Genomic DNA, 15,599 nt, shown 5'->3' on the forward strand with positions numbered 1-15,599 from the left:
CCGATAGTGTTTCTCCTTCTAGCAACATAAAATAAGTTTTGGGTGTGCTTTTCTCTTCCACAGTAAGGTCTACAACTGTCAAATTGGAAGCATAGGCAACTAAATTAGAGCATTGTTCAAGATGTGGAGGTGATTTGTAGAAACAGCTCACGAAAGTATCAATGTTTTTCATTTTGAGAGTAAAATTAAGTTGCTTTTTTCTCCTTGATAGCTTTTCACCAATTTGAGAAACTGCTCGTTGCGTGCTAGTTGATTTCCGTTCGGTGATGCCCCTACGGGTGATGCCCTATGGGTGATGCCCTATGGGTGATGCCCCTACTACCGTGATCTTGCCTAAGGTCCTCAAGGTCGAGATAGGCCTCGCCATGGCAGGACTTCGAATGGGCACTTTCTGGCGCGGGGAGGGCGCAGAGGGCGACGCAGCTACTGTTACTTCTCATAACCGGCTGAAGGCTGGAACCCTGGAAGTTCTGTGATCTACTGCAGGCTGGATGGAATTCTTCTGTAACCGATGAGATTGTTCTACTGTGACCTCAGCACCGACGACCCACGAGAAAAAAAAAAGAGCAGGAACTTTGCGGACAAGCTTATAAGGACTCTCCGGAAAAATCAAAGGAGGTAATAATGGCTGGATCTCTATGCACGGTATTTCTGTCATAAGCAAACCTGCACAGTATTGACATCGTCAGCTGACGATTGTTTACTTCGCGAGATTGCTACATCTATCGCAGCCATGCTGAACTAAGATTATGGCCTTATCAAGTGGCACGTGTATCTAGCAATCATCTGACAGATACATCAACAGCAAACGAGAGTCGCTTACCAGATTCATAGTCTTCAGTGCAACTTCATCATCCGGCCACAGGGTCACATCGATCGATGTCAGCGTGTAGCTGGTCTCTAGAACCGCAGCCAGATTCTGCAGGACTAGTTTGTCTCCTTCGTCAGCGAGCGCCAACTGGAGGCTGTGCAGACGGCGGCTGCGCGCCAGCCAGCTGCAGAGCACTTGCATGTCTTCTTCGCCCACTGAGAACCCTGTATGCACGCCAAGGGGCTTTTTTCGCTACATTCATCACACACTTCCAAGAAAATTTTAACCGTAGTTCACCTGCCGAAAATTTTAACGCGTAGGCAATACGAGTTAACACAAAAAGCTGGAAACTTGGGAACAAATTCTAAAAAATGAAGGCGGAAGGAGGAGAAAAGAAAAACCACACTCGTACCGTGCAAGCTTCAAACTCTTACATGAAAAAGCCATCCGCAGGTAGCCTTGCGTATTAAAGGGCCTATTGCTGGACATATACCACGAGAAAACTGCGACTTCGAGATTTGATCACGCTCCACGTCCAAACACTAAAAGTTCAATAGACTAAATCCTTCTGTCTTCTTTTAATACAGCAGCCTTTCATCGCCAGTAGGGCTCACTGTCAATGTAATTCACTACCCTTTGGCTACAGGTCCGCAAAATGATTTGTAATTTTTGAATGCTTCGATGAGAATAAAGTTGAATTTGAAAAAATTATGACAAAGACACTTTAGTACGTGGATGGAGATGTGGTACGTGACGTGGTGGCGAAAACGTTCAGTACTTGAGGGCATTCATCATGCCAAAGTTCCGAGCACTTTCCGCAGTCCACCTCCCTCCGACCTGCCTCGCCGAAAACTCAGTTTTTTTATTGTTTCCAAGGTGCTTTCTAATTAGTACAGAAAACACACCAGCAGTATATGTCATGACACTAACCTCTACTTTGTTCAGTCTAAATCTGCTTTGAAGGACACTTCACCAGAATGATTCAATATAGGTGAAAAACACCATTGAGGATCTTTCCTCACCCTCGGCGCACACACCATCCTGGATTTGGTTTCCAACCTTTCTGTTCAAAATAAAGCGTTTTGTGAACCTGCTACTGCTACTCCATCGGAATAATCGTTCAAACGTTAACATAGTCCAGGAGAGAAAGAATAATGTCAGGAGGGGCCCGGTCAAAAGCTCTTTCCAAATGTACTTGTAGCATCGCGACATGTGCTTGTGTAGCATCGCAAGTTTCGAGAGCACAGTGCACATTCTGAATATTTGTGACGATAATGCGTCCTTTGATACTGCAAGTCTGATGACTACCTGTAATATATTTCACTGCAAAATTTTATAATCAACGGTAGTGAGAAATCAGAGAAGATGATTTAACTCTCCGAAGCCTACCATTCCACGTGATAAACAGCTGTCCCGCTCTGCTTTGGATAGCATTGGCTTCGCCGTCTTTCATTCGCGCGCAAGCCGAAATTGGAAAACGTGGCGGTTTTGCTAAGAGAATGATGCCTGGAAGCACCATCTGGCAGGCGTGCAGCAAACCGGATAAACCGGCGGGAGATTTGAACGAACAAATAAAATTACAAAAACTATCGAAGCCCGCCTACCCCTCATCGTGGATCTGTCCACGACGCCACAACCATCTATCATCTATCACGCCAAATATTTGAAATTCGGCAATGGAACTGCAGAGGCTTCCGCCGTAAGCGGGCCCACTTGCAGCTCCATATCCAACAAACTCCGTCTGTTACAACCCTAGACGTGATTGCATTGCAAGAAGCTAGCGGCAGGGCTACACTGTCAGGCTATCAAGCATATCTTCCTCCCCATTATGACACTAGTAACGCTACCGGCTCCTTCACAGCTGCGCGCGTGCATAGAAACATCACCGCAATTCAACATTTTATTAACTAATCGGAAGAAGATTATACCCTACTTGAGACAGTACCAAGGCAAAAGAAGAAGCAATTATCTTTATCCTTAATGCATACAACCGGGTTTATGGTTTATGGGGTTTAACGTCCCAAAGCGACTAAGGCTATGAGAGACGCCGTAGCGGAGGGCTCCGGAAATTTCGACCACCTGAGGTTCTTTAACGTGCACTGACATCGCACAGTACACGGACCTCTAGAATTTCTCCTCCAAAGAAATTCTAGCCGCCGCGGCCGGGATCGAACCCGCGTCTTTTGGGTCAGCAGACGAGCACCATAACCGCTGAGCCACCGCGGCAGCTATAATGCATACAACCCGCCCAGAAACAAAGGCAACGGACTCCCGCACTTGTTGATAAGCAAAATAAAGCTGGCTGCTAGAGCTCAACTAATAATTGTAGGAGACGTCAACTCTCAACACCCAGCATGGGGATATGCCAAAGAAACTTCGAAAGGGAACCTGCTCTGGCAAACCATATAATATCACTAGGGCTCACAACGCTAAACAACCCGAGCGACAATACACGCATCGGTAACTGTGTATGTTGTAACTGTGCGTCGCTGCCGCTATTCGATGACCTAATCATAAATGATCAGACTTGATCCTGTCGATGAAAACTTAATTGACTGAATTTGCAGATTAAGTGCAAAGGACCAGTAGCCAACAACTGCACATCTCTCGGAACGCTCGAGCAGTAAGCGGAGCTAGCCGCTCGTCGTTCGGCGTCCGGAGTACTACTGATTCTTCCCACGCAGACCAAAGCCCCTTACGACAGCGGCACCTTTGGGGGGTATTGGCGCCCGCGCTCATAAAAAGAACTTCTACTTTAGGTGAGCCGGCAAGGCTCTTAATTGATTCCTTCGTAAGACCAGAGCGCGAGCCTCCAAACGCCAGCCCTATGCGGAGGACATGAACCTCCTACCTGAAACAATGTTAGGATTCAGAGCCCAACTGTCTACCCAGGACATACAAGGACAAAGTTAAAGCTGAGGAGGGAACAGGAACGAAAGCAATATTGGGTTTAGACCTTACTATAGCTTTCGACGACATCACCGAAAAAGCCATTTTGACAAGCTTGTCAGAAATCAAGCGCAGAGAAAGGACGTACAACTACATCCGATCCTTCGTCACTAACAGAACAGCAGTGATAACGGTCGGAACATCAGAGTCTGCCCCAATCACACAGGACCCCAAGGAACACCACAAGGGTCCGTCCTGTTCTTTCCTTTTTAACCTCTTCATAATCAAAATTCTCCCCAAAATTGGCACAAATACCAGACCTACATCCCATGTTCTACGCAGATGACATCACGCTTTGTTTATCAAAGGATGCGAAGGCTACAAAAAAGATAATCCGAGAACCAGTGGACATCACTGAGGCATGCGCATGTGAATCCGGCCTCACTTGTTCAGAGGAGAAATCTGACCTCTTCGTGATATGACATGTGTGAAAGAGGTAGGAGTACTATTAATTCCCCCCTGCAAATAAACGTCTATGTCATTGGACGATCCGTCAAAGAGGTACAAACTATGAGAATACTGGTATTGTATTTACAAACAAATAGAAAGAATAATGACACACTCAGTAAGATAAAACGCACGGTAGAAGCGACGGCGCGGTTAATTCGCCGCATAGCTAATCGAAGACAAGGGGTGAGGGACAGGTTTATGCCGACTAGTGCAGGCCTTTGCGCTAAGCAGGTTACTCTATGCCACCCCTGATCTCAAATTTGCGAAAGCAGAAAAGGACAAATTGGATAGCATGATGCGGCAGGCCTACAAAGCTGCTTTAGGACTCCCATTGGATGCCTCAACCGAAAGACTTATGAGGTTAGGAATTCATAACATCTACAAACTGAAAGAAGTCCATTTAATGACTCAAACAGCGAGTTTAGCGAATTCCAGAACTGGCAGGAGTATTCTTACCAGGATTGGAGACGCTAAAGCAGACTTGCTCCGCGATTATAGGATGGCCCTACTAATCAAACTACTTCCCAAAAACATGCACCTCATACACCATTAGGGTAGAAGACAAGAAGGAGCCAAAGCCTTACATAATAAATAGGGAGAGTGCGGTGGAACACTTTATGTGGATGCGGCAGAATACAAACATAAGAATGCCTTTGCAGTTGTGGCTGTGAACGAGAATGGCGACAACATCTGGGCAGAAATCAAAATGAAATCCTCTGAAAGGCAAAAAAGGCAGCTATAGCTCTCACCCTAGCACATACCCAAGAGGTCATCATTCTCAGCGACTCCAAAATAGCTGCCAATAATTTCTCAAAAGGATGAATTACAAACACTTCCCTTAGAATCCCTAACGACATCTAATTCTCACCAAATTATTCCGAACTGATATGGGTCCCAGATCATTCGGGGAATCCGAGGAACGAGGCAGCCCACAATAAATCCCGTGGTTTCGTCGACCGGACAGCGGATTAGTCTGGCTTCCTGAATTTCACGAAGGACTCCATGGTCACATATGATCTCACCATTCATTTTAATCTGGAGAAGATAACTCCCCCCCCCCCCCCTCCGCACAAAAGCCTGACTAACGAACAAGAAGTTACATGGCGTCGTCTACAGACGAGATCGATACGTACGTCATCACCCTTCGCGCACATTTATCCCGATCTATACAACCCGAACTGTAAACACTGTGGCCAACGAGCCAACTGCGATCACATCCGATGGGAGTGTAATAGAGAGCCACCTCCGGGTGATCTAATTACTGTTCCTTTTCTCGAGCGGTGGGAGACGGTGCTGGCTAGCTCTGACCCCAGAGCGCAAGTTTTGGCGGTGGAGTGGGTTAAAGTCGTGGGCTATGTACTCTCGACCACTTAACGCGACCTCTTAGCACCATGCTCTTTCCGACGAAAAAAATGTTTTACAATCAATGATTTCTATGCTATCGGTTCTTTTAACTCCCCTTCCCAACCACATCCCATGTGTAAATTTCTTAGCAATTTGTGTTAAAATAAATGAACTCCAGGCTTCACTGTGGCGAGCATGTTGCTCAGCGTCTGTGAATTTTTTCCAGATATTACCGGCAGCTCGCAGCAAACTGGTATTTTGCGTCGTTATCAGCTGAACTGTAGCAAGTTCAAGAGCACGCTCACATGCATTTCGTGGCCCAAGATTGACTCTAAAAACCGTGTAGAACGCTACTTTGTGTACAAGTCAATGTAGCCCCCCCTCCCCCTCTGCCCCCTTTCCCATGTTACGTACTCCTCAAGCTGAGCTCCTCGATGCCGTCGTTCTGAGCGAGGCCCTGAATGATGGCGTGCGCATCGTGTAGGGATGCTGGGAAGCGCATGCTGAGTCGTCTCAGGCCTAGTGTCAGGGGAAGGTAGGTGCTGAGCGCCGGTGCGATCCTTGGATGCACGTCTCCCGCCCGGAGTATCATCTCGAGTGATGGCAGGAGGTCTCCTCCACGCCGACAGTTTGGTCGGCACGTTACTGGCAGCGAGGGGAAAAGTTGGTGGATCGATACATCACGGTTGCCTTGCAGGACATTGCCGAATGTGAGAATCAGCACTGCTGAGCAGAAGTTGGTGGACGCCCCCAGCCTGGAAACGTATGAAAGTTGCAGTTCGTTGGAAGCAGATAGTATTAATGCACAAGAGAGATTTCTTAAAGCGCCTGTTGGGCTTAAGGAAACAAAACAGGGCTTCAACCTACACTAAGGCTGCCTCTTTTTTAAAGAGTCAAATGAAATGCAAACATAATTACAATGTTAAGAGCAAAACGAAAGGGTCTTAGTTCAAAGATACTCAGAGCAACAGCAGCTAATTTTGAGTTCTGTGGCGCGAAGACCGCTGCGTGGAACTGTTAACGGACTCCGTCTGTATTCTTATCCCGTTGTTGTTGTTGTTAGCGGCTATTTATTGGTAATAAGAAAATAAAATATGAAGGGAAAAGATGTTGCTAGCCGCGGCATCTGCCATCGAAGCCTGAAGCACCTGAGCTGCGGCTAGCGAGAGCAAAATGAGACGGAGAGGACAGGGAGAAGGAAAGAAAGGGGGGAGCGATAGAAGAAAGGATAGCGGTCGGGCGGCAGTATACACTACGTCCAAATATAGGGAATAAAAATAAAATAAATGTGGGTAGCTGCCCGCGCAAGGTAGTTGAGAGTGCGCGGGCGTGCAAATTGCGTGGACGAGAGGGAGCGGCCGGCTGCGGCCCACGCGATGACTTTCAGGCCGGCACAGATGCGTTGCCCTGCGCCAGTGAGGGCATCGCGCGGGCCATTGTTCGTGGCAGAGCACAGGGCACGCGCACACTCACTTGGTCGTCGCAGGTCGGCCGCTCAATGGTGAATATTTAAATAACCGCGCGCGTGTCGTGTCCTGTCCCGAGAGAACAAAGGCAGAAAGGAGAAACAGGACGAAAGCACACGCTCGGGGCTCACTGTACAGATAAGCTGCTGTGGGGGCGCCCAGCTGCAAAGCGTCCGAAGGTAGCACACGCGTTTCATTTGACGCTAACAGAACACTTTAGCAGTTCATAATTATCATCCTCAGCCTGAGTACGCCCACTGCAGGACAATGGCCTCTCAAATTTCTCGCTAATTAACCCTGTCCTGTGCCAGATGCGGCCACCTTATCGCCACAAACTTCTTAATCCCATCCGCCCACATAACTTTCATCCGCCCGCATAACGTAAGGTGCGTGTGGTCTAAACGTAGACGGCAGAGAATTACTTCCTTGAAATGTTTAAGGTCCAAGCATCACTTCCATTCATCTAGTACTGGCTTTACCAATTTCATATTTATTTCATTGTTCCAAGCCAGCTGCAATTTTTTCCTTTATTTACGATGTACTTGTTCATGCAATCCTTAAAGGGCACATTTACTTTATTTCCTAGCCACGAGCTTGAGCAGCGCACAAATATGCTCTCTCGTTGCCTTTTATTCCGAGATGACTTGGGACCCAGCAGAGTTTTAGTTTTCGTCCTTGAGCTGTGGCTGTTACTATCTTGTGTACGATGCCACCAAGTAGAGGAGAGATTGCATTTGTAGACTGGAGAGCTGTGAGTAAACTTAGACAGTTTGTGTATATAATACTGTTTGTGAGGGTTCTTGTTTACTCTTTTTATGGCCACACAGACCACATAGTGCAACATCGGCACTGAAGATGGATGTGCACTCTGGAAGTCGTACTGTATCCTCCGAATTCCCTCGCACACTTGCACTTCGTACGTAAACATACGTTTTTGAACCATCAAACTGCGGTATCTTTCTTCGAGTGCAAGAAATTTTTGTATGATATGTTGTTGTAGAGTCTGTTTCTAGCGTAACTGTGTAGAAGTGAAATCGCGGATTGCAAAGAAACTGTCCCGTAGATGTAGTGGGCTTAGTCTGTGCCATGCCAGGCGAGATTCTGGGACATCTCTTCAAATCGTAAGAGCAGTGGTCTGGCAGTCTCAGCTTTCTTGTTGAACAGTGCTCTAGATCGGCACTTGGTAACTATAGGGTAACATGTATGTTCCAGCAGGGAACAGATTTTTAGAATGTGTGAGCATGTAAGCATGCTTCTGCCTGCAGGTGGTGGTTCTTTGGTTAACACGTTTTGACGGGCTAGTTGGTTAAGCATCTTGAATAAACAGCGCGAACGACGACAAGCACAAGAGAAAAGGAAACGGACGACACAGCGCTGACTAAGAACTGAGGGTTTATTGCTGATCATACAAGTATAAATATATAGATGTCGGCAGTGTGGAAAGATATACAAAGTGCAAAAAAAACATAAATATGACTATAGCAACAGAAGCACGCTAGAAATCAGCAGAGATTATCAGCCCCCAGGAGTGACAGCCCTTTTTGCAGTAGTGTTAGCGAAGGAGTGCTGATACATGAATTTCCCTGCTTCAATATGTTGTAGGCCTCGATAATTTCCCTTGCCGTTTTTTCCCGGTTTTTGAAAATGACTGTAGTTTCACGATATAGCGGTACGCACTGTTTTTCCTCTTTCTTTGCCCATTCAGAATCCCGGCAATGAATGCCGAGGTGACCGGAAATTACTTTAGAGATTTTATAGCTGTGTTCGCTCAGCTTTTTATTAATACATCGTCCCTTATGTCCAACGTACTACCCTCCACATGGCAGAGGAATATTGTAAACAACCCCCTTATCACAAGGGACGGAGCGTAACTGGTGCTTAGTTGAGCACTTGGCCACATTTCCTTTTACCTCATTAACAGATGGGCACAAACCAACATCGACACCTGCTTTTTTCCCCACTTTTTTCAGGGAGTGTAAAATTCCATGTAGATATGAAATCACAGCGACACGTTTGTGGTTGTTGTCCGATTCCTGGCCGTCCCGTGTGGCTGATTCTGACCTGCTCTTGTTTAGGGCCGACTCAGCCACTGAGGTAATAAGTTCTAGGGGGTGCCCTGCCGTGAGCAGCCTTTTCACCTGGTGTAGAACGCTGTAGTGGAGTCTGTGGTAGCAGGATTTTGTTAATGAGCTGTTTAAGCAGGACCCTAAGATACCCCTCTTAATCAGCTTGGAATGGCAAGAACCATAGGGAAGAAGGGGCTTGTTACCTCGAGATTCGAAAGCCCAGCAAACGTGACTAGGAATGAAAGACAAGCCAAGGTCCAGAAACTTGATTCGGTTGTGAACAGGGGTTTCATAAGTTATCTCAAGAGGGTAGAGAGCGTCAGAGAAAATGAACAGAGTACAAAACACCTCAGCTTCAAGCTCCAGTAAAGAGCACTTAACAAAAACAAGGTAGACATCGACAAATGTAAATGTCCTTACGACCTTAGTTTTCCGAAGGCATTCTTTGAGAACACGGTCGCATCTCTCTAGATAAATGTCACTGAGTATGGGGGCGATACAAGGGCCTATGCATATGCCGGTGTTTTTAATAAGGTAGATGAGTTACACTCAGTGAAGGTACATTGCAGGTACAAAGAAAGCAGATGCAGAAACCTTGCCACAGAGATTACGTACGCGTTTTGAAAAAAACTGCAAAGGAAATTATCGAGGCGTACAACATATTGAAGCAGGTATATGCATGTATCAGCACTCCTTCGCTAACACTACTGCCAAAAGAACTGTCACTCCTGGGGGTGACAATCTCTGCTGATTTCTAGCGTGCTTCTGTTGCTGTTGCCACTTTTATGGTTTTTTTCCACTTTGTATATCTCTCCGCACTGCCGACATCTATGTATTTATACTTGTATGATCAGCAATAAACCCTCAGTTGTTAGTCAACGCTGTGTCGTCCGTTTCCTGTCTCTTGTGCTTGTCGTCGTTCGCGCTGTTTATTCAAGAATGTTCTTTGGTTTCAACATGGAGACTGTTTATGGGTGAAGTCCTGTATGCACCAGTTGGAAAACGCAAACCTTAACTGTGTAGTGAGCCTCGTCGTTTCAAGTAAGGCGGCCTTGCTGAACCATATACTATGCAAACATAGTCTGAACAGGAACGTACCAGACAGCGATAAATTTGATGGCTTGCCCTGCCAGGAACCCAGTGTTTGCGTGAAAGAACTTCGAGTATGTGCCATAATCGGGAAGCTTCCTTTTTCAACGCGTTTATGTCAGGCAGGAAAGCGAGTTTTTTTTTCATAAAAAGTGATGACCAGAAATTTGCATGCATTTTTTACAGGTAATTCGGTTTCGTTCAGGTTTAGTGTGGGATCTGTCTGTAACACTCGTTTGAGTGAGAAAAGAATAGCCTCTGCTTTCTACGGAGAAAAACGTAAACCATTTCTGTCCATCCCTGTTGCCACTTTACCTGTATTTGCCTTTCGATTGTCGATATGTTGGAGGTTGTGAACGTTATCTGAAGATTGTCTACATAGACTTAATACACAAATGGCCTTGGGATTATTTTTATAATGGAATTAATTTTTACATTAAAGCGTGTTGGGCTGAACAAACATCCTTGAGGTACTCCATTTTCCTGAATAAAAATCCGCGAATGGGTTGAGACTAGGCTCGCATTAAATGAACGGCTAGACAAGAAGTCTTTTAGGCAGTTCAAGATCCTGCCGCAGATGCCAAGTTCCGCCATTTGCTGAAGAATCCCGAACTTCCAGGTTGTGTAATATGCCTTCTTTAAAAAAAAATACAGGAAGGCACTGTTGTTTATGCATGAAGGCTTCTCGGGCAGTATTTTCAAGACGAACTAGGTGGTAGGAAGTAGAGCACGCCTTTTTAAAACCAGAAAACCTTTTTAAAGCCCGTGAGAAGTTCACGGGCTTTTAACACGAAGGCTAATCTGATATTAAATGCACTTGCGAAGATTTTCACCAGACAGCCGCTGAGGGCTACCTGCCTATAAGTGGTAGGAAGGGTAGGTGGTTTTATGGGTTTTAAAAAAATGGAACGATCATGGTGTTCTTCCAGACTTCGGGTATTTTTCCTGATACCCAAACTTTGTTTAAAAATCTTAAAAGTGCCTCTGCAGCCGGTTGAGAGAGACGGGCTAGCATTTGGTAACGTATTTCGTTTAGGGCCGGGTACAGTATGCTTGCCGGCGGTCAGTATTGTGTGAATTCCTTGAACTGTAAAAAAAATATTATGGTTCATCTGTACCCCAACCTCTGGGCAGTCTTTTTCAGATGTATTTTTGTATCTTTTAAATGATTCTGTATAGTGAGAGGAACTGTACTCTGCGTAAAGATATTTACCCAAAATATCGGCCTGTTCTATATTTGTATCTATAGCATGGTCTGACTGAACCAGAACTGTGAATGGGGAATTAGCTGCCTTTTGGTTGAGCTGTTTATAGACGAAACGTGACCTTGCCACGAAGTTTTTCGGCATTACGACGGGTACATCGGGTTTTTGCTCTAGTCTTTTTAAACTTCATGAAATTCTCCTGCGTTGGATTTGTGCGCAAAATTCCCCAGGCATTGTTTCGTTTCTTTTTTACGTCTCTGCATTCTTGTGTAGGCCAAACATAGTTATTTTGTGTTACCAGTCTAGAGGAGTGAGGAATTGCTCGGTGTGCAGCGGTCACAAACAGTTTGTGGAAAATTCGTTCAGTTCGTCTACGCTGAGATTATCCGAAGCTATTTTATCTACGCTGGCTTTCTCTCTAAAGAGTGCCCAGTTGTCTAAATTGAGCTTCCAACGTCGTGGTTTTGCTGGGATAGCATCTGGGGCAAGTGTTAAGCTGATTATAACAGTTAGTTATGTGGGGTTTTATGGCGCATAAGCAACTATGGCTATCATGCGCCAAACACAAGGTTAGATGATGTTATGTCAAGTGTACAGAGGTTACATTATAATAGATTTAAAACATTGGCTTTCTTTAGAAACTTAAAAACAAGTGAAAACTCGACAAGTGTTTGCTCGCCTAAAAGCAATGCGGGATGAAATGGAATGTGTTCATTGTAAAATACCGTAAAAATATTTTTTCTAAGTTCTTCGAAATGTGAACAAGAAATTAAAATGTGATTTACTGTGAGCTCCTCACCACACATTTCACACAGAGGTTTGTCTTGTTTTGTTAATAAGAAGTTATGGATGATGTGTGTGTGACCTATGCGTAAACGACATAAAATTACTTCGATAAAACGCTCTTTATGGCGGCATGATTTCCATTCTTTTAAAATGGGCTTTATGGTATGCAGCTCGTTGTGTCCTTCATTTTTCCAAGAAGCTTGCCACTTGGCTCTTAGTCTGCTATGCACTAACTTCATGTAATCCCTAGGAGGCAAATTCACATGTTTTATTTCCGTGGTTCTGGTTTGTGCAGCACACACGTCGGCTCTCTCATTGTCCCTAATGCCAATGTGACTGCGAACCCAGCAGAATTTTATAACATGTTTTTGTGTTGTGACCTTTACTATATTGTGTATGATGCTTCTAATCAGTGGCTCCGTGGCATTTTTGAAGTTTAATGCTGTAAGGACGCTCAGTGAATCTGTATAAATGATGCTGTTTTTGATGTTTTCATTTGTTATTTTCTGTACCACAACACTAATAGCATAACACTCCGCGGTGAAAACTGTAGCACATGAGGGCAGTCGTACTGCATTTTCATTTTTTCCTTGTATTACTGCGCTTCCTACATGAGCATGAGTTTTTGACCCGTCAGTATAAAATGCAGTGTAATTTCTGTATTTTTCGTGTAGTGCTAGATATTCTTGTATTATATGGTCGTGTGGCGTACAGGTTTTACTCAGGCGTGTTAGTGTGACGTCACACACTGTGGGGAGAGTATACCACGGTGGTAGCGCTTCGTGTCTTGGGGCAATATTTTTTATTTCGTTTAGTATGTTCAGAGCTTAGCATTTTTCTTCGAAGCGCAAGAGCAACGGCTTAATCGCGTGAGGCTTGTTAGTGAAGAGTATTCGGGATGGGCATTTTGTCACAATTGGGTAACAGAGATGTTTGGGCTGAGAAAGGATTTTGAGGATGTATGTACAAGTTAGTGCAGTTCTTCGATCTTCTAAGGAAGGTTCATTCGTTTCCACATACAGACTTGCTATTGGTGAAGTTCTGTAAGCACCGGAAGACAACCTTAATCCAAGATTGTGGATAGAATCCAGTCGTTTTATGTAGGATGGTCTTGCTGAGCAATATACTATGGACCCATAGTCTAACTTAGAGGGAACCAGAGAACGATATATATGCAACAGGGAAGCTCTATCAGACCCCCAGCGTTTTCTTGATAGTATTTTCAGCACATTGAGGGCCTGGGAAGCTTTTTCCTTTAAGCTGTTTATATGTGGCAAGAAAGTGAGCTTTTTATCGAAAGTTATCCCTAGGAATTTATGCTCTTGTTTGACAGGTAGTGGGGTTTGGTTTAAATATAGTATGGGGTCGGCCCGTAGGCCTCGTCTCAAAGAGAACAGAACCGCTACTGTTTTCTGAGGGGAAAATTTAAATCCGTTTCTATCTGCGCAGGTAGCCAGTTTATTTATTGTTATTTGTATTTGCTGCTCACAGGTAGGTATGCTGGAAGACGTGCATGCTATTTGGAGGTCGTCTACGTAAACTGAGTACATTATGGATTTTGGGATTATTTTTCCTATGGAGTTCATTTTGATGACAAATAAGGTCGTGCTGAGGATGCACCCTTGGGGCACACCAGTTTCTTGGATAAAAGTCTTGGAGAAGGTTGCACCTAGGCGAACTCTGAACGTTCGATTGTTCAGGAAGTCGCTCAAACAGCTCAGCATCCTGCCGCGGATACCTAGGTCCGCTAGGTCACGGAGGATACCGAACCTCCACGTGGTATCGTAAGCCTTCTCCAGGTCGAAGAAGACCCCGATACAGTGTTGGTTGTGGACGAACGCTTCCCGGACTGTGTTCTGAAAGCGTACAAGGTGATCGGTTGTGGAACATGTCTTTAAAATCGCACTGGTGTATATCTAAAAGTTGCTGGGACTGAAGTATGAAGGTTAGTCTGATGTTTAGAATGCTTTCGAATGATTTTGCTATACAGCTAGTGAGTGCTGTTGGCCTGTAACTGGTAGGACTAGTTTGTGGTTTCCCTGGTTTTAGGAAGGGTACTATGCTTCTTTCCATGCTTGGGGGATTTTTCCACTCATCCATATTTTATTGAAAAATTTTAGGAGAGCCTCTATGGCTGTCTCAGAGAGGTGAGCAAGCATGGCATAATGTATATTGTCTCGGCCTGGTGCTGTGATTTTACCGGATGTTAGTACTGTGTTTAGTTCCTGCATGGTAATAAGCTGATTGTAGTCTTCATCTATGCATGCTCCAAAGGGCAGGCTTTGTTTTTCTACTATTGTTTTGTGCTTTTGAAATGTGTGTGTGTAGTTGGATGAGCTTGAAACTGTGGAAAAATGCTCACCTAATATGTTGGCCTGCTCTTCTAATTATGGTTGAGTACCGGGTGTTTTTAGTATTGGAAATGTGAATGGAGTAAAATTGCCTGTGAATTTCCGCACCTGCATGCTCCCACATTTTCTTTGATGACATTGAGCTGTTTATGGAGGATATGTACTGTTGCCATGATGCCCTTTCTGCGTTGCGTCTAATGTATCGTGCTTTGGCTCTGGCCCTTTTGAAGATGAGCAAGTTTCCTGCAGTGGGATATCTGCGAAGGTTGCCCTAAGCCTTGTTTTGCTGCTTTTTAGCCAATGAGCATTCATTTGACCGCCAAACTTTGTGTTTTTCGTGCAATTTCAGACGTTGTGGGATGGCTTCTATTGCTGCAGATATTAAGCATGTGACACATTTTTCATTTAGTTCTTCTATAGTAAGGGTTTCGGCATATTCTTTTTCTAGTGTGGCCTTCGTTCTGAAAAGTGCCCAATCGGCGAGGTGAATTTTTCATCGCCGAGGCTTCGTAGGGAGGATGAATGTAGCTGATGTTAGTTTTAAAACTGTAGGTAAGCGATCACTTCCTCGGGGGTCATCTAAAACATCCCAAATAAATTCATTAAAAACAGATGGTGATGCAAATGCTAATTCGAGGCAGGTCATTTTTCCAGAGCTGGGGCAGCAGTACGTAGCTTTTCCCGTATTGATTAAACATATGTTCTTCGAAAGAATAAAATCCTCCATGAGCTGACCCCTGGAATCAGTATGCTCACTTCCCCAGAGTGAGGAGTGTGCGTTAAAATCCCCTATTATTACATATGGCTCTGGCAACTGTTCCAGAAGTTCTTCTAGGTCATGCATGGCTATTGTGTTGTGTGGTGGTATGTACACAGAGCATATTGTTATTGTTTTATAGCTAATGATGTTTACTGCGACCGCTTCTAAGTTCGTCTTTAATGATACCTCTCTTGCAGGGACATCGCTTTGCGTAATGATAGCGACGCCTCCTGAGAGTCGGCTAGCTTGTACTCGGTCTTTCCGGAAAATATTATATTTTTTTAAGATGTTTGTGTGCTGTGGCCCAAGGTTCGTTTCTTGC

The 15,599-nt window shown here is 44.8% G+C and overlaps 1 protein-coding gene across 1 annotated transcript in view; it reads right to left on the minus strand.

Moving 5' to 3' along the window:
* LOC149369703 (uncharacterized) overlaps nt 1-15,599 on the minus strand; it is a 45,242-nt gene that overhangs the window by 10,411 nt on the left and 19,232 nt on the right. The window contains exons 5-6 of the mRNA XM_089576153.1: nt 5,969-6,309; nt 824-1,035 (exon numbers count right to left, since the gene is read on the minus strand). Of these exons, the coding sequence (XP_089432279.1) occupies nt 824-1,035; nt 5,969-6,309 (553 nt within the window). The remainder of the gene's footprint in view (nt 1-823; nt 1,036-5,968; nt 6,310-15,599) is intronic.

This window comes from Amblyomma mixtum, chromosome 1 (genome assembly GCF_055824585.1).
Source record: "Amblyomma mixtum isolate Tamu chromosome 1, ASM5582458v1, whole genome shotgun sequence".
Lineage (NCBI taxonomy): Eukaryota > Metazoa > Arthropoda > Arachnida > Ixodida > Ixodidae > Amblyomma > Amblyomma mixtum.